The sequence below is a fragment of the Anoplophora glabripennis genome, unplaced genomic scaffold, assembly GCF_000390285.2.
Source record: "Anoplophora glabripennis isolate ALB-LARVAE unplaced genomic scaffold, Agla_2.0 scaffold261, whole genome shotgun sequence".
NCBI lineage: Eukaryota > Metazoa > Arthropoda > Insecta > Coleoptera > Cerambycidae > Anoplophora > Anoplophora glabripennis.
This window is the reverse complement of record NW_019417113.1, coordinates 5,429-26,169: the sequence shown is the minus strand read 5'-3', so window position 1 is coordinate 26,169 and position 20,741 is coordinate 5,429. Positions and strand designations below refer to the sequence as shown.

The window sequence follows — 20,741 nt, the reverse complement described above, 5'->3', positions numbered from 1 at the left end:
AACCAAATGGTTGGGGTTCTGACAGGCCACTGCAGACTTAGGAGACATTTAAGTTTAATAGGAATTGAGGAGGACCCTCCATGCCCGAAATGTGGAGAAGAGGAGGACACCTCTGTCCACCTTTTGGGACATTGTACAGCCTTTGAATGAATAAGACATAAAGTCTTTGGTGCTGAAGAACTGCAAGGGATTGAGGTGAGAGACCTTCCATAGACCAAAATCCTGGCGTTCATCAGGGCGACGGGTAGGTTCGAGGAGGGTCAGAGGCAAAGAGTGGACAGGTGATAGGATGGCGGGGTAGGCAAAAAGGGCTCATTTGTGGCCTAATGGCCAGGCTGAGGCCGCCCCTTTTCACTACTACTACTACACTAACTTGACATACTCAATAAAAATGGTTTCATTTTATGAACATTCCTTGTTAATAAAAATTTGAAATCAAATTTTCTTATAAGAATAAATTTTGGGGGAAAACAGATAAAAAACTTTATATAAAACAATCCGTCTTTAAAAAATTTTGCTTATCAAAAATAGTAACTTAACTATATTATTGAGGATTATGTTGTTTTTCGGTAGCTTTAATTAAGATTTGAAGCGACTGTGCAATTAATTATTTAAATATTCCTTTCAAAACGGTTATTAACTTGTGAGAGGTTAATGTGGAAAAACTTGAAATACACATTTTTTGCTAAACACTGTAACCTACTAATGTATAACTTCCTAATAACTATTTGGCAATTCATTTTAGCAGTTAATTATTCTCTTAAATCTATAAATGTACTTTAATATACACTCCTTCAGAGCGAAATATTAGTAGCATTTTCTTGACCTAAAACTGCAAATTTTTATAACCTCGAATAAAACTACATATCTATAAAACTATATTACTGCGTTGTAAGATCAAATTTATTTTGTCTTGGATTTTATGTGCAATATCTGGGAAAAATTCCTTATCCTTGAGGAATATGAAAGCTTATAGTATTATAAGTTTTATTTAGTCTTTAAAAATTGAAATTTAATATAAGCAATTTCACTGCTTTATTAGTACCAATAAAGTAACACAAAAATATTTAGGTGCTGCTAAAATTTACTAAAAAATTAATATACGGGGTGTGACTTTGAATGGGAGTTATATTTACCTATATGGTGGCTACTTTTGATTTTTAGAAACACATATCATAAGTTTTTTGTTTGAATTTTTTAACGTTTTTTTTCGTAATTTTCATACCCCTCCACTGGACAGGTTAGTGTCCTCAAAGAGCAGCGCGCGCTAACTGCGAGCGTATACTCAATTGACAGCTATGCTATGGCGTGCAATACTATCAAATATCATAATTCTTGATTCGTGTACATGTTTTTTCGAGAAATATAACAATGAAGATACACAAACACGTCATATCGATACTAAACACTGAAATAAATAACTTTATAATATTTTAGAACGATTCACTAAATATCACTTTCTAAAATTAATCAATAAAATATAACACGGCCTATACAAATTCTTTCGTTTATTTTTTTCGCTTGCCTTGCACCATGTTATCATCAGAGCAGGTGGATTAATATTTTGTTCATCTAAACTAGGTCAACGCCAGAGGTCATCCATACGGAAATTCAAAAACTAAACGCAGTGCTTTAAAAAATAGTATCAAATTAGTTATTAAAAATTAGAAATGATTTTAAAAGTACCTATCACAAAGACCTCGTTATATGCATTTATGTACCCTTATTATCACTTTCAAATGTTTTGAATATATTTCAAAAACTTTGCTCACTCGTGCCAGGGGTACTCTGTATTACTTAGGTACATTACACTCAATAAAGTTTCATAAAATCTGCAATATCTTTATTCATGAGTGGGCTGGAAAATGTACGCTCGAGTAAGGTGGTTGTTGGTATACGATATATTTGTGGGTATTGTGATCTTATTATCTTTGTTTACGTGGATAGGTTCCTGTGTTCCTGTTCCGGGTATATAATTGTTAGGTTTGTGGAAATAATGAACTGTAAATGTATTCCTTTGTCGTGGCAAGTATATTTAATAACAAATGTTTTCGTATATTATTCCGTATGTTCTCTGTGTAACAGAATACCCGCAAAATAAACACAAAAAGTTTTATGCGACATTGGCTCCAAGACTATCAGTTTTAGAGATAGGTATTCAATAATGTTAATTTTGATTTAAGATTGAAGTAGTCGCTTTTATATTCAAGAAAGGATTTTTTTCCTACATGAATAGTACCCTTCACTTGTTTACCATTTAAACTCTTCAGCTGATCAATATGACGATTTTAGATGTGGTATTTCAACTAAATACACATTTTTTACAATATCTTTACACCAGTAAACATTATACAGGGTGTTTTAGGATTAAGTCGACAAACTTAAGGAGATAATCCTCATAAAAAATAAGAAAAAAATCAAGTATATTTTTTTCCAGAGGGCGTTAAAGATTTTTTTAAAAATTTGAATTTTTTAAATAACTTCTAAATGAAGAAGGCTATTTAAGTCAAATTTGGCATGACACACCTTTTTATAAGATATCATTTTTCCATAGAAGTAGAAGTCCCGCAAGCAACTAGTGGCGGAGTTATAGGAACTCAGACTCATTAAATTATAAAAAAAATTAATACGGCCCTACTGAAAATAAAAAATGATGCTGTTTTTAGATAGAACAGTTTGTTATTGACAAAAAGTGTAAATTTTTTTCCTAACTCTTATAGTTTCATGGCAAAATTGATTTTTCGGAAGGGTGCTTCTGCATAAAACCTAAAAAAATATAGTACCTATTAAAATTGGTCTTAGTCTCGAGTATGTGTGAGTCAAATAAGCCTTCTTGTCTCCCCTTCCCTTGGGTTTAACCAATAGTATTAAAATTATTTAGGAGATGCTTCGTTTTTGAAATATAGGGTGTTTTTTTTAGAAAAAAAAAATTATGTTGAAAACAATAGAAATATTTAAGTACCTAACATCTAATGTGACTATGTCGTAGTGCGACAAGTTAACGATCCTTGCAATACTCCTACATTTTTTTAGGCGGTTTGTAATCATTTCATTTACTTGTGTTGTGTATTTTGAAATAAAATAAGATGGCAAACAATACATGAAAATTTATTTGTAAATTGAAACAACCAAAAAAATACCAGTTAATATTATACCTAGACAAAGCGAAGACTGAATCAAAAATGAAATGATTTAAAAAATATTTTGTTCAAAATGGGCGCCTCCGGACTGTAGACAAGCACGACATCTTCTAATTATGGAGGTAGTGGCCGATTGACCCTGAATTGGAGGTAATTCTCGACACGCTTGGACTATTCGCTGTGTTAGATCTTCTAGGGTATCAACTGACACCTCGTAGACTTTTTGTTTAACTACACCCTAAACGAAATAATTCATCGGTGTCATGTCTGGTGAACGTGAGGGCCACGCTGCAGGTCCTCCACGACCAATCCATCTCCTGGGATAATTAATGTTAAACCACTCCCTAGGACCTCTACCAAAATGGGCAGGACAACCATCTAGTTGAAACCAACTGTTCATTCGAGTACTAAGCGGAACATCTTCTAACAGATTTGAAAACCATTTTCAAGGAACTTCGTAAACATGTCATCATTTAACCGATGCGGAAGGAAGTAGGGACCAACTATAGTATTGTCCAACACATCCAACCATACGTTGCATTGGAATTCATGCTGAAAACTATGTTCCCTTACCGCCCGTGGATTCTCGTAGGACCAAATATGGTTGTTACTTTGGTTTAAAATTCCCCTCCGAGTAAATGTTGCCTCATCTGTCGACATTACTTTTTGCGTAAACTGGTCATCATTCTCTGCTTGGTTTAACATCCAATCACAAAACACGCGCCTGCATCGTATGTCCTGAGGCAATAAATGTTGCACACGCTGGATATAGTAAGCATGGCGTCCATCAGCCCGAACAGTCCTCCAAATGGAACTTGACGAAATACCTAGCTCATAGCTAGATCTTCTGACAGTCGTGGATGGATTTTCATAGAAATGAAATAGTATTCGATCTTACTTCGTCCTGAGGTGGGGCAAAATATCCATCAACATAAGTTGGAATACCGAAAGACCCAGTTTGTCTGAGACGACTGAATGTCGTTGAAAATGTTTCCTTTGCTGGTAGTCTGCGATGAGGAAATCTTACTGCATATTCACGGCGAGCCGCCGTGGCATTTCCATCACAAAAACCATATCAGCATATTCATTGTTCGAAAATATGAACGGCATTATTAAACTTATTTTTATTATTAGTTTGAACGCTTTATCTAATGGATAATTTATGCAACAATTCGCAAAATAACATTTAAAACGTCAAATTGCTTGACAGCAGTCTACTCGAAAATTTTTGTTGAGGTTCATTTTAAAGTTTATCGACAGAATCCAGAAGCACCCTTCCGAAAAATCAATTTTGCCATGAAACTATAAGAGTTAGGAAAAAAGTGAATGTACACTTTTTGTCAATAATTCTATTCTATCTAAAAACAGCATCATTATTTATTTTCAGTAGGGCCGTATTAATTTTTTTTATAATTTAATGAGCCTGAGTCCCCATAACTCCGCCACTGGTTGCTTGCGGGACTTCTACTTCTATGGAAAAATGGTATCTTATAAGAAGATGTGTCATGCCAAATTTGGTTTAAATAGCCGTCTTCATTTAGAAGTTATTTAAAAAATTCGATTTTTTTTTTAAATCTTTAACGCCCTATATTTCGAAAATGAAGCGTCTCTGGAAAAAAATTTAAACTGATTTTTTTCTTATTTTTGATGAAGAATATCTCCTTAAAATTTGTCGACTTAATCCTGAAACACCCTGTATACATTGCATCTTCTATCCTAAGATTTACAATTCTGCCTTGGTGTTTATAAATGTAGAATATACCATGGATTTTAAAGTTCCCTATAGAAAACAATCTGACGGAGTTAGATCCGGTGACCTTGGTGGCTAACCTCACGAGATTCATTTCCTCTACTTTATAGTTCAGTTTGTACTAACTTCACAGATTCCATGTTTGTACGAGATGAAAAGGATTTATTTTTAATCTTGTATCCGCAGAAATATAATATTTAAAAAAAAGTTAGTTATACTCTTCTTGCACCAGTCTTTAATTTAGGTGCGTGATAAATTGATGCGTATTTTTTATTTACCTGCTATTTTCAGTGTGTTTTGGTTAGGCAAAAATATTCTAATAAAAATAACTTAAATGATCTCTTTGGCATAAAGATTTCGTTATTTAATTTTTTATATCACAGGTTTAAAAATATCAATAAACGGAAAATGTACATACAAGGTATAAATTAAATATTACTGAATGAATCCACATTTAGGAGCTAGTCAATTCCAATACACGCTGTTGACTGAAAACCTCTAGAACTGTCAGTTGTGACAAATATTTAAGTGATCGATGGGATACATTTACAAGGTCGGTAATGTGTCGATGTTGTCGTTTTATTTCATTTCTCACAGTTCAGACTTACAAGTATGTTGCATTTCCTGCAAAAGAGTATAGGAAGTGACTTGGTTGATAGTACTTTTTTTGAAGAAAATCGATCGATCATATTTTCGCAGGAAATTATTAAATAGTTCTCTTAGGAACCGTTCATAATAATTTATTTTCCGTTGAGACAATATTACAATTGTTCATAGTTTCGACTTGTAGTTTATTCGAGCTCTAGCAAAATTTTGTGGTTAAAACTTCTTAGTCTGTTAAGGAATATATATCTTGTAATCTTCTCAATATGAGCTGGAGGGGCTTTAACATATATTATTCCTTTTGTGAACCGTAGGAACAGCTTCTTGCTCTTTCCTTTCTATTTAGCGAGATGCCCTAGAGGGGCACAATGCGGTGGAATATGTGCAATTCCTAAGTTTAACTAATAATATCTCGATATCGGGTATTGTTTTCTGTTTTAAACTCTTACGATATGCTGTAAATTGAATCGCTGTTTAACACATCTTCCTAAGTTATCTGGGAAAGCGTTAATTATAATTCGAGTTAATTAATTAGAAAATCCCAAAAGTCTTGTATTTCGTGAGTTCAATTTCAGAAGGATCAGTTTTTAAGGTAGAATATTATGTAAATTGTATTTCAGTTAAGTCAAAAGGAAATGTATTCCAGAATTCATTAAAAGCAATAAAAAACTTTGATACAAATTAGGTTTTAAAGATTTAACTAACAAATGAACTCGATTTATTTGATGTTTCAATTCACAGTTTGATTATACAATTAAAAAAAGTATGCACATTAGATACAAATGAACACAAAAGCTATTTAGAAATATTTATCTACCCGCCACTGAAATTTCATCGACTGCAATACCTAAAGAAGCAGCTGTTTTATTCTAACGAATTTAATTATTGATTTTATTATAGCTACGAACACCCATTGTTAAATGTAATCAGTAAAAGTTAATTCGTGGTTTAATCACGAAATAATTAATACCTACAACGTCTCTTCAGAAAATAACCGATCTTTTTGAATTACGCGCTGCTGGAGATATTTAGTGATATGCTGTTGGCAGCATTACGTTGCGCATAACCTCCTCTGTAACCACATGTTCTTGAATTGTTGACATCTCATTTAGTTTCTGGATGTTGTCATTTGAGTGCAGTGTGTTTAAATGTTAGTGACGATTTTTGAAATGTGCGAAATGGTTGCAGCAAAATTTGTTTCTCTCTGTTGTGGCGAGACAACTCACGGTTTTTGTACCATGACCATACACCAGCTTCGTCAATTCCTCAGTTTTGTATTGAAAATAATATTACTGCCCACTTTCGCCCTCCTTATTCGCCAGACCTAGCTCCTTGCGATTTTTTTCGTATTTCCGAAATTAAAATCAGTGCCGTTTTCAGACTATTGATAACATAAAGCAAATTCGTCACAGACTTAAAATACCGTTTTAAATGGAGCACCCAGGACTGCTCCGCGAAATGGAAATATATCTGGAAAAAGGTGTGAATAGGCGAGTACTTTAAAGGAGACAAGGACTAATAATGTATAAAATTAATAACAAAGTTTAAAAAATAAAGTTCGGTTATTTTCTAACAGACCTCTTACTTGATGTTATAACTTAAACACTTTGCGTACCGACTCGTTAATACATTTGGGCACATCTGATCATGTTTTGACGAACCAAAACAAATTTAAAAGAAGGGTGAAGCTGCTAATGCCTTTGGTCGTACTTCGCCTTAAATTGAAACAATATGAATGCTTGTAAGACGGATGTAAACAATAAACCATGGTAATAAAAGCACTGTGAAAGTTGCGAATAGTAGTGAATGGCCATTCAGCTATAGCGACTTGAACCGACCCAAGAAACTTAAGATGCATATTGATAAACACACCACAGTCGTTCAACTATAACAAATTCAAAAATTTCCTTCTCGAAATCGGCAAATATATACTTTTTTGGTAATATCAATCTATTTTTATTGGCACACACGGTGTGTATCTGCCAAATGGAATAAATTCAATAATAAATAAATGGGGGCGTGTTTGAAAAAACGCTCGAACAAGTCGATTGATATTTTTAAATGCGCATTTTTGCCAACAAAAAATTTTTCTTACTTATTTTCCACTCAGCTTTTGATAATGAGAAAGTAAGCAAAAACCATTTCAGCGTTCCTTTTTACTGATATGAAATAAAAAAAACTATAAATGGTTTTGTTTACTTTTATTTAAAATGTCTGGCCTTAACAATGTGTTGTCTGCCTACATGATAATAGTTGTCACTTTATAGTCATGTGAATTTCGTTAACTGCATATCAGAAAAATGGTTCATTTAACAGAAATGTACAAAATATCAATTTTACAGATGATTGGTTATGGAGATAACACACGAACACAAATGAGAGTTGCTCGCTTATTTCATGAAAGATTTCCAAATTTGTCGTCTATATCCCAAGGGACAATTAGTAAAATAGAAAAGCAGTTTCGCGAGCTTGGCAGATAAAAAAATTAGCTGCCAATGCAATAAGTGGTGATACCAAATTGGATATTATGCTCGAGTTTGAGAAAAACCCACATACTTCTAGTCAAAAAGCAACCCCAATGTTCGACTTTAGCCATTCATCGTTTAATCAAATATTAAAAGAAAATAAAATGTATCCCTATAAAATTAAACCAACTCAGGAGCTCATGGAAGACGATTTTGATAGGAGAACGTATTTTTGTGAACAAATGACGACAATGTTAGATAACAATGTGATCCAATTAGAACATGTTTTGTTTCTGATGCAGATTTACACTTCACGATCATGCTTATCGTCAAAATTGCCGCTGTTGGTTTAGGGAAAATCCTCACTGAATTACAGAAGAACATATGCCATATCCTGAAAAGGTTAACGTTTGAGCAGGAATTGCTGGAGATCATTATAGGTCCCTTTTTCATTGATGGCGATTTGAATGGTGATAATTATTTAGCACTGTTCCAAAATAATGTCGTGCCAACTTTGACAAACTTATATCCTGATCGAGCAAACCCACAAGTTTCAGCGAATATGACATGGTTTCAGCAAGATGGAGCACCGCTCAATGTCCGGTAGTACCTCAACCGAATATTTCCACATCGGTGGATAGAAAGGCAAGGATCGATGGAATGGCCAGCACGAACCCCTGATCTGATACCATTAGACTTCTTATGGGGATATATCAAAAGTATTGTATACAAAACTAAACCCCTCGACTTCGCTGACTTAAGAAGACGCATAACGCTTGCGATTAGATCGGTCAGACTTGAGATATTGAGTAACGCTAGAAGTTTCTATTTAAGACTAGGATGCTGCCAAGACGTTGGCGACGAGCATTTTGACATTAATGTTTTTTTTTTGCTTTCTAACATTATCAATAAATAAACAGTAGTACTTACTAGTTTTTGATTGTATTGTAGCGAATTTCTGCAATCAAATAATTCTCTTTTTTTAATGTTAATTTTTGTAATAAATCTGAAAATAATTAATATTCCCGAAACAGTTGAAGATAGGTATAGGACGTTGGACATGAAAAATGTCTAGAATATTCTGAAGAATCCGAAAATTGAATAATATACTGGATGTTGCATTTAAAATAAGAAAGTTGGTATTGACCACTGTTACATGACACACCCTGTAGAAAAAGTTTTTGTTGAATAAAATGCGCATCTAAGTTTACCCTTTATAGTATTTGAAAATTATTAAAGTCCTATTAATTTTAATTTCTACAAGTACGTTCTTCAACTCGAGTAAAGTACAATATTTTTATAGGCTAATGCTCAATATTTAAAAAATGATTACTTTTTACACCCAATAAGGCGTAACATTAAAAACAGTTAACTTTCATTTAAAATTTCGTCATCCACGAACCTGACGTCTCATTATCTTTTACAGAACTTGCACTTAAGTTTCTGAAACTTTAATACTGTTATCACCTATAGAAGCATGCACCCACTCAAGACAATCATAGTAATTAAAACTTACCTTATAATTAGGAACGAATCTGATGATCTCGTTATCCTGTAAACTGATAGGAATTTGGGGACGGGGACTTGGATATCCTGCTCTTATAATTAGTCGTCCTTGTTATATTTAGAAGGGATTAGGTGAACTCATTTGTTATTCTAAATATTGCCCGGAACAATGTCTTAATTATCAAATATAGAAAAGTAATAGGAAATGTGATCCAACTTAAAAGCTCTGTAATTGTAAACTAAAAAAACAACAGCAGAAATAGAGATCATGCAGTATATCAGTAAATACATTCAGCTTAGTAAGTAGGTACTTATTTGCTAAATATATTAAAGAAGAATCGTTAAAATATACTTTAAATATTTATTTACGAGGTCTGTCCAGAAAATAACCGAACACTATTTTTTTAAACTTATTAATTTTATACTTTATTGATCCTTGTCTCCTTCGAAATACCCCCTCCACGTAACTGTAAAACGCCTTGATAGTACACTCGGTACAAACGCACAATTCTATCCAAGCCAATAAAACAGTGACACTTTGACATTGGACCGTGCTACGTTTGGTTAGAATTTTTTTTTTATTTAAAAACTATTTGTATATATGTAAAATATATACACATTTATTAAAAAAGAGAAAAAGGGAAAAAAGAAAAATAAGGAAAAACGTAGAGGTAGTTGGAAGTGTAAGTGCGTAACAAAGGTGCCTACAAATCACTCAGCCTGAAGGGCATGGGTTCAGTAAAATATTTCAAATACAGATCTCAAAATCTACGGCGCCACTAGCAATAAAACGCAACCCTGCTAGATTCCCAGATTGGCCAGTTTTCCAAACTACGACTTTTTTCGCAATGATGTTAAAGTAAAGTGATGTTAAACACATAAAAAAATACAATGTTAAAATCTTCCAATATAGTAGAATTTTTATTAAAAGAAAGAAATAGATAATTTATATAAATATGTAAACAGATATTGCCATATTTACGGCTGCTTTAAAGATAGTTAAATTTAAGTACTATCTTTAGAATTTCAGGTGTGCCAATCGTGATCACGTAAGGCGTACAATCAAATATTCTATTCATATAAACATATATCACTTGATTCAAGAAATGGTGTAAAAAATATAAATGCACATAAATATCGCCAAATTTATTTAAAATACAGACCAATAATTTTATTACTATGACATAAAAAAAGGAAATAGGTATATATTTAAACACATTAAAAAACTATTAATATGTTGTACTGAATGCATAGATGTTAAAAAATACTTGGTAATTAAATTCTCGAATTTGCACCAATAGACTCTCCGTAACAAACTTGATAATCAAAGTCACAAACAAAAAAAATAATAACAGAAAAATCTAACCTTTTGCTATGGCAATGGCAATTTGGTTATCTTACAATAATCATGGAGAGGCGAATGCTCCTTTCCCACTCGGATCCACTTGTCCTTAACAAGGGACGTCAACCAAATCGGAAGGATAACAATCCGAAATTGAATAACAAACCCCAAATGCGAGACAGGCAGTATAAAGGTGGAGGAAAGGGTTCGAACGAACGAATAGGTAAATTTACGAAGCCCTAAAATAGCACGAATAGTAAATGTCTTTCTTTAGAATAAGTTTAAATCCTTAAATGTAAGATAAAACATTCTTAAATGTAAGATAAAAAAACTTACTCAAGGATATAGAGCGACTTCAATTGTAGTCCAATCTGGTATCTGGGACAAATATCTAAAGGTACATAGATATATATTTCAGTGGTTCGTTAGAACTCTCCTGTTGGTTATAATATGAGCATCCTGTAGATTAAGGAAATGACATTTAGAATAAGAACCACGTGGGCCAGAAAAAGGTTACTTACAGATCAATTGTTTCAGAATCCGACATAAGTCGTAAACTGTGATTATAGTCATACCAATAAATCACATTCAAAAGTGAATTTCGTTAAAACTCCCAACTATATTAGAAGCAGAAATAGTCACGGAACAACGAAATTCGCTTGACAACAACTGTCTGAATACTTGATAGGAAAATGTCCTCGAACCTCGACCAGCAAACTTTTTGTGTGTCCAAAGAAACGTAAATAGCTAACGCGGGGACATCATATACGGAAGCAGCATTCACGCTACATTTGTAATAAAATTTTCTTTTTATTTGGAATTCTAATAGTAATTAATAATAAATACATATGGACTATTAATACTAAATTTACAAACTATTTTAATTAATAAACTAAATTAATTACCTAGAATTGTAATGAGTAAAATAAAAGTGCTTTCTTGGAGCGTGCAGATCCTTTGCCAATCCATTGTAATGATTGGACTTTTGTCTCAATGTCGTAGCCGTAAACCCAGATTTCTTCTTCCATTACGATCTTTTGAATTAATGTTTTATCGTCATTGTTCAAAGAGTTTCTGAGAAACATCCACACGATTTTCGTTCTGTTATTCAGTCATCAAGCGATGAACAGATTTTGCTGCAACTCGATGCATGTTTAATTTTTCAGTCAAAATCTCATGGCATGGCCCAATTGAGATGCTAACTTCTTCTGCAATCTCTCTGACAGTCAATCGGCGATTTCCACGCACCAGATCTTTGACTTTCTGAAGGTGGGAGTCATCAGTTGAAGTCGAAGGCCTTCCTGGTCGAGGATCATCTTCCATTAACTAACGACCAATTTTAAATCGTGCAAATCATTAGGAACTTTGCAGAAGCTTATTTCAAAATTTGAAATGTTTCCGTGAAAGTTTTCCCAAGTTAGCAAAATTTTACGTTGCATCGTTGTTCCAGAAAATCGCACATTTCAAAAATCGTCTAACACTTAAACAGGTTACACTCAGATAACAATATCATCAAAACAAACATGTGCTGCCAACCGCATGTAACTAAAGATATCCATTAGCGCATAATCCAAAATGTTCCGTTATTTTCTGAACAGACCTCGTACGTGGATCCCAGCCATGTGGGCAAGCTGCTAATGAGTGGTATGACGTCAAAACAAGCCTTAATGCGTTTTCTCTCGCTCGGTTTCATTAATTATTTTGAGGGAGAAATTGTTGAAAAAAAAACTGAATATAAATTTTAAAAATATGTTAAATTAGCCCGTTGCTGCTAATGAGCTTATCTGACATTTTATCGAAATTTGGATTAGAGGTGTTTGGATAGGCAAATGTGTATTTGACTACTCTGCGTATTAAATAAATTAAAAGTCCTGAAATTTCAAGTATCTGTTAACTGTTTGAAATTATTGCAATCGGCACACCAAAATATACAAAACCTCAATTATCCTCAAATTATGCTTGGCGTTTCGAGTGGTACTCCAACGGGTTTGCACCCTTAATTTGCTGAGAAGTATCGTGCTTATCGAATTTTCCTAAACACATAATTTAATTGAATAAAAAAATGCTTAAATTTCTTTTATGTGTTATAGCCTGACCCATGATTTTATTTCAAATTTTGTTCAATTAAAATAAATTTTTATTGACGGGAATGAAAATTTAACTCCATGTCTAGCGAAATATTTATTACCTCTGTTATTTTGTTGTTACAAAATATAAAGACAGACCGTTTTTATGTCATCTATTATTTATTCACGGACCTTAGACCTAGCAGGACATTAGATATGTACTTCGATATTTTTAATTTGCCTCGCATTACTATATCAATTTAAAAAACCTTCCCTTCCGGACTCTTTCATTTGAATACATTTACTCATGCCTTTCTTCATCACATCTGAAAGTTATTGAGCAAAAAGCGTTTATAATTTTGCGCCCCATTTGTCGAACTTTGCCGGGAGCAAGGATATAGCCAGAATGTTGAGGCGACACTGAAGAAAGAAAATGAATAGTGCAAGTCAGATTGGCGTAAATTTGTACTTTGGATTTTTTGAATATTTTAAGGATGAAGGTGGAAAGGTTTCTGGTTTTGATATGTTCATTAATATTTTCTAACCATAAAAAGTTCTTTACTTGCAATTAATAAATTACTAAGTTTAGTTTAACAATGGAACGATAAAAATGATATTATTATGATATCCGTGGTTATTAAATATTGATTTAAAGAAGAAGCATAAAATTAATATTTTCTAACCATAAAAAGTTTTTTACTTGCAATTAATAAATTACTAAGTTTAGTTTAACAATGGAACGATAAAAATGATATTATTATGATATCCGTGGTTATTAAATATTGATTTAAAGAAGAAGCATAAAATTTTGCGGAGTTTTCGAATTAGCACTTCGGGGACACGACGAGACAGAAAATTCGGACAACCCTGATGTGTTTCGTGGACTCATAAATTTTAGTGCAGATCTTGACGACATATTAAAAGAACATCTAGCCACATGGGTATGACCGGGATTTTCTGTGATTGTACCGGGAATTAGCTGTATGGTCCCTGATTTCGGATTTGCACGTATAACTTCTGGAATATAATATAATGTACATATATATAAAAAAAGATAAAGAAAAAATCGTAACACGGCGAGGAAAATCAAAATTCGTTGAAACGTTCAATAATTTAATAAAATATATTTAGTTTATTCCAATTTATTTATACCGTCAGTAGGTAATTCGTGAATAGATATTTCAAAAAAGTATCAATTTCAAAAATCATTCTTGTGAAAATCTGTGTTTTTTTATAAATACATTATTCCTTGAAATTCAGAAGTGCCAGGAAAGGGCGTGACCTTGAAAATTTTAAAATTTTTCGCCTGCGGCGCCATTTAGAGACTCCAGGCACTTAATATCCCGGAATTCAATTCAACAAATGTAACAACTCTAAGCAGAACACATTCAAGCAATGTTCACTCGCCGCCACTGCTGACTATGATCATAAATTGGAATTAAACGAGTGAAAAATCCTACGTCTAGTGAGCTGGTAGAACAATATGACTTTTTAAAACTTTCGTCGATCGTAAATGACGTTTTTTTTGTGAATTTTTTGTGCCAAATCTGAAGGCAGATTCGGATTCAGCGAAAAAAAAATACATGGAAATACATGGGTCTGAATACCAGATCCGATACTTTTTTTGTGGGGCTGTGTAATGGGCAATTTTCGAAAACCGATTTTTTTCGCGTTCGACCTTTATTTTACAGTTACCAAATTGGTGAAATATAAATTTAGATACCTTAAATTGTAGGTAATTTAATTGACTACAACATAAAAACATAATTTTCCGATCAGTAAAAAAGTAACAAAAAACAGGTCATTTTGCAACTTATTTGCAATTTGCCAACTTCTTTCGAGTTACTTTTTTGATATTATCGTTCTACATACCCTTCCCCGTTATAAAGTGGAATAAAATGTCTACTAATATCTTTTTTAAGTTCAAACTCTAATTGGACTGGATTATAATACTATTCTGATGTAAAACGATGGAACAAAATAGGATCAGTACCGGTAATGGTTATATGGTTACATTGTGTGACGCATTCCAAATCCCTAATAGCTATCGATTTACGTTGCGGCCGCAATGATGGGTCAATCAACACCAAATGTAATTAAATTTCATGTAAAATCATCTCGTGGGAAGAGATTAAGCTTGGAAAAATGTTTTGGGGCGCATTTTAGCCGGTACGATAAACAATTTTTGGTTCAATTTCGAATGAATCGATAGATACAAATTATTGATAGAGTCTTTCCTAAGTGACAGTTGATGTCTGCTTTCTGACAGTTGTATTATATTGAAATGCTAAAATTACATCCCTTTATTTAACACCTGATACTATCAGTTACTAGTTATTTATTCAATAGAGCTGTCCTCCGAGTAATCATATATACAAAGTAGGGTAAATCAATGGTATTTACAATACCACGAACGACAATGTATACAAAAAAACATGAATGGCGGTATAAGTACTTGTGGGTAGAGCAGAAAGATAGAAGGTTTGACGTCAACGCAATTTACACTCTAATTTGGTATCTACTTCACATTAAATTTGTGTTTGGGTTGGAACTCAATTTGGATGAATAAATTTAACAGTGACGGAAGAATCTTGCTTGAAATTAGTAGATATTTCCCAAAATTTTGTTACAATGAGAAAATGACACGAATTGGTGTAATTGTGAAAGTTGGATCATCGTTCTTCAAATATTTGCCGTCCAAAATTAAATAATTACTTACACAAAGAAATGTTTGTACAAATGTTTTTATTGGATGAAATTAAATATGTAACATTACACACGTAATATATTAACAAATCTATTTTTTATTTAAATGTGTACCTTTTCTGCCTAATTTCAGATCCCAAATACCGTTGTACAAGTATTAAACATGAACTTTACTCAAAAAGTCGGTGACATTGTTACCGTTAATTAGATATTTCTTCTTCGACCATATTATTGCTATTACCAAATTCCTCTTTGTCTCCAGCCCCCCCCCTGCCCCCCTTCCTCCCTCTAAATATTTTATCTGCTTTTTCTTTAAAAGATTCCTCTTCTTCCCTTCGGCGATATTTCAAGATTTCCATCCCCCATGTCTCTTTAATGCAATTAATACATTTTAGCACGTATAGGTGTTAAAACGAATTTGACTTTTATCACAACAATAAATAAACAATGATTGTCAAGGAAACTATTTCATAAGCAATTAGATTGTAATGAAGAAATGTTAAGTATGCATTAATAACAATTTCTTAGTTCGTATTAATTAATTATTATGTTTGCGATTTCAGAAAAAATAGTATATGCACCTCGTAGTGAAAGCAAATTCCCGGACTTAAAGCTTTGTCGTCCGGGAATGCATTGCTTTTATTACTAGGTACACCATATACTAAATTCCTAAAATTAAATATTAACACCTAATGAACAACCCCTAACAGTCAACGATGCATGTAGAGCACCTACATATTGGCCATTGCTGTACATGCATGGTGTGAGGTGTGAATGCCCATCATTATGGAAGAAATATATATTATAGTTTATTATACGAATGATGTTTCGAATGTTTTACTTAAATTTATCTCACCCAAAATTAAAAGTATTGGCGCTAAATAACAATAACTTGTTTATCGAATCGCAGAATCCTATGTATTTAATTTAAAATACGTTACATCGATATTAAAAAAAATCTGTTACTGACTAACTATGATTCATACTAATTAATTAATGATTCATATTAATCAAATATTTTCCAGACATAGTTTTGTAAGTTGACGCCAACAGTCCAAAATTGAAATGTACAAACCAATAAAGCTCCTTTATCGGAACTATATAATCCGTACGATATTCGTTGAGATAGAATTATTCCAAGAAAAGAATAGACCAATAAAGTTCTGTTATCGGAACTACTGTAACAATTTACCACGGCAAAGGCGTGCCTTTAAATTTTCTGCCAATGTCTTTCTACCTCAGGTGACGAATGCGGTTAATTCCAAGAAAGTGACGCAGGGATCTTCTTGGAATTCTCTCTCAACAAACTATATTTTTTACAAAATTCCATAGTCCTCAGATTTTTCAGGGCTGTAAAAGCTAGTCAAATGAGTTCAGCATTAAATTGAATTGCTGCTACATCAATACCATTTTCAGCCTTTTATTCTATTTTTATAGAAACATTTTTAATATCGTACTACAAATAAAAGCAATAAAATCATCAAGTAACCCATGCATTTACTTAATTAACATAACAAATATATAAACATTTTGAATAATGTAATAATAATTTACCAATCTTACAATTAAAAGGGAGATATTATCTTGAAATGTTTCTCAGGGTATTTAAATAATTTAAATTTGAAACTGCCTCGGGAGCATTATAATTTTAATCTTGTTTAATTATTTACTGCTTAAAATGTACCCGTACATTTCCCGTACATCGTACCCTTAAAACACTCTTAAATTGTTACTATAAAATTACGTCCCTTTTATTACTTCTTATGGAACTTGATATTTTAGGGAAAAACATTTCTAAATTTAGAGTACGTAGGCGGTCTTTATGTGAAGATATAACTAGATAATCCTAAGTAACAGTAAGATATTTGATACTTTGTTATTAAATTTTGAAAGAATTGCTAAGGCTAATTTTTCGTGTTCAGGTGCGAGTATTTCAAATGCCTCCGAGGTTTTGAAACTGAGACGAGAACTTGATACATTAAAAGCTTTAAGCGTATGTAAAAAATATTCTGCATTATAATTTTTTGAGATGTAAGAATTGTTAGTGATTCTGGTTAAGGCTATGTAGCCAGATTTAAAAAAAATCGCAGTAGGCTGTGGATTGTTAACTGGATCATTAGAATTGTTTCAGCAAGTACATAAAAAAAAATTCTTCTGGGCCACACTGTAAGTAATATTGAAATATTGAAAATATTGAAAAATATGAAGCTAATTCAAATAAATTGAAAAAAAATCCTAAAAATCCCATCAATTGAGGTGAAACAATGTCCTTTGATAACAAGATCTAAGTATGCAAAAGATATTTAACTTTATGAGAATTCTTAATTATGATATTGAGGGTAACAATTCTTTACGAGGTACATGCCCCAAGTAGCATTGAATTATACCAGAATATGTGGTAAATAGATAGTAATTAATAATTAATTATAAGAAAATTTAAAAAATGATACATCTAAATATTATTAATAGAAAAACACATTAAAATGATTATATAATGTAACTAGGTATTCTGTTTTTTTTGTTCGACTAGTAGGTACCTTAGACAAAGACCAGGAAGGAAAAATGGACACATATTTTGTTTTCTGCGTACTAATAATGTGTCTTCACCATTGAATACCTTGTCCATAATGTGTTAGGACTGAATGATTCTGACTAAAAGATATATATAAAAATATAAATTATCAAAAATTAAAAATATTTCTTTAAAGTGGAAAAAGGTAATAAGCACCAGTTTTTGGAAATACCCCATTAATATAGATATATCTTGAATACATCGTGTATATATTGAAAAACTGTTTTCATTCTCATTTACATTTAATTATTAAATTTAAAATAAATATAAAATCAGATGTTTAAGTAAAAAATAAAACGTTGTATTCACCACGGGAGATACTAGGATGATTATGCCCTTAGGCGACTTGCTTGCCCTTAGCAACCGGTCGCCTGCGGGCATAATTATCCCCGTACCTCCCTTGATACATAAATAACTAATTCATTTCGTACTAATTCGTACTTTTTCAAAATCATTGGGAAAATCTGCCTACAGTATGAAATGAAATACATTATAGCAATAACCAATGACCCAAACTCTCATTTAATAATCTCAAATATTTAGAGGTTGCTCTACTGAGGTTGCAAATAAATTAAGTTTTCCTATTGATGCTTCTTTGATTTACCAAGTTAATGTGATACTTTTTGCTTGTCTGGAACCGATAAGTATTTTCTTTTGTGTTCATTTCTATTCAATTTTTTTTTCAATATCTTAATTGTTATGGGTTATACGTATACAGAGTGTCCTAATTTTTATCCAGCAGACTTCGGAAATGATATAATCAACCAATAATAATGATAGGTACTTTATTTATAAACTTATGTCACAATGTCAACCATTTTTGAGATACAGAGTGTTCAAGGTCTCCAAAAAAATAAATTTATTGTAAATGTCCTATGAAGTAACAGAAGTATTTGAACAAAGTACAAAGTATTGGGTTAAGTTTGCAAATACTGTAACATAAAGACATCGACAGTGGAATTTCTTCAATTTTTAGACTTTTTATACTTTCATGAGAATAAATTAATATAATATAATTTTTGGACTAAAGCAGGTTTAGTTAAATCGACTTATTTTGAACCGTACGATATCTGGTCGAGCGTTGTACAGACTCTTTGGAACAAGGGTCGGCAACTGGCGGACCGCGGTCCAGGTCCGGACCGCGGAAGGTAAAATACTGGACCGCCAAAATTTTTTTGAAAGCATAAATTACTCGAATAAATTATTTAAAAAATGTTTTTTTTACGTTTGAGTGCCAACCTTATCATTTTTTCTAGTATTTTACAATTGTGTGAGTTTTTGAGTTCTTAATGGTTAGTAAGCAGATTAAATTTGAGTCCAAATGAAAATTTGTAAGAAATATGAATTTTTTTCTGGACCGCGTTAAAAATTTTTAAAAGTATCCGGACCCCACCTAAAATTACTTGCCGACCCCTGCTTTAGAGGCACCCTGTGTATATAATGCTTTTGCTAGATCGCACCTTGAATATGGTTTGACTTGGTATTGGCTGCGCCATGCAAATTCGAAAAAACTTGTTCAACATCTCAATTATCGATTCAGTCAAAACTTACAGTTTAAAAATTGTGACTTAACCACTACAATATGTTAAAATTGAGTTCTAGATGAAATATTGCACATGTTTCAAATTGATTCGATTTCAAATTGTTTTAATCTTTGAAGGGAACTGGCTTTACGTGATTTTTTTTATTTAATTTCACGGCCTACTATTTCAAGGAAATGACAAAATCATATTGGGCAATTTTTTAAGAAGCTGTTTGCTAGCATAATCGATTTATACAAATCGAGCAATAAATCGAGACTTTTAGACCCAAATATTCACCGTTCGCTGCATCAACCAATCTGTCTGTTGCAGATATGGCAGAGAAGACGAGGAGGTAATGGGCCTGAAGTTCTGCAACGAGGCGATCATGTGTCTGGCCCAGCTGTACCCCCCGCACCCCGGCACCCCCGATACCATCACTCCCCTCCAGGTAGGAGCCCTTTAAGCCATTCATAATGTAGTATTAAGCCTATACGCGGCGCTTGCTCTAATTTGCTGATGATTTAGCGTGTGTATAACAGGTGCTCCATATTAAACATACATAAGGGGTAGATCATAGAAAATATAGTACAAACGTAGAATGAAATCTAACATATGAATAATGAAACTGTCATGGCGGCGTCACATGTTAGTTAGCTTCCAAAATAAAAGATGGCGCAAAGAATGCTAACCCTGTCATTTTGGGTTGGTTGGTAATGCAGTTTGAACTTTGCACGTATTTGAACTTTGAAGTTTGGCTTTCGTTATCTTGGGTTTCTTAGGTTATCCTCTGAAAATTGTAAACTATAGTATTGCAAGAATTGTGTTTATAATTATTTAGTGCTTAAGAGTTTTCTATTTGTTATTATATTATACTGGGAATACGATGTGTAAGTTTTAAGTTATATAGTTTTATTAAAAACCAAACCTATATCTTTACCAACATTATGTGGAACACTCATACTCATGTTACTTGTATTAATCGATTAGAAACAGTTCACATAAAATGTGCATGTAATTACATATTATTTAAGTTAAATATAGATAAAAATAATTATGTGTATGATGATA

General features: G+C 32.6%; 1 protein-coding gene across 1 annotated transcript in view; it reads left to right on the top strand.

The window, feature by feature from the left end:
• LOC108907045 (arrestin homolog) overlaps positions 1–20,121 on the top strand; it is a gene marked incomplete at its 3' end in the record, with an annotated part of 132,797 nt that extends 112,676 nt beyond the window's left edge. Inside the window, exon 4 of the mRNA XM_018710559.2 lies at positions 20,004–20,121. Within this exon, the coding sequence (XP_018566075.1) occupies positions 20,004–20,121 (118 nt within the window). The remainder of the gene's footprint in view (positions 1–20,003) is intronic.
• Between the last annotated feature and the right edge of the window lie 620 nt (positions 20,122–20,741).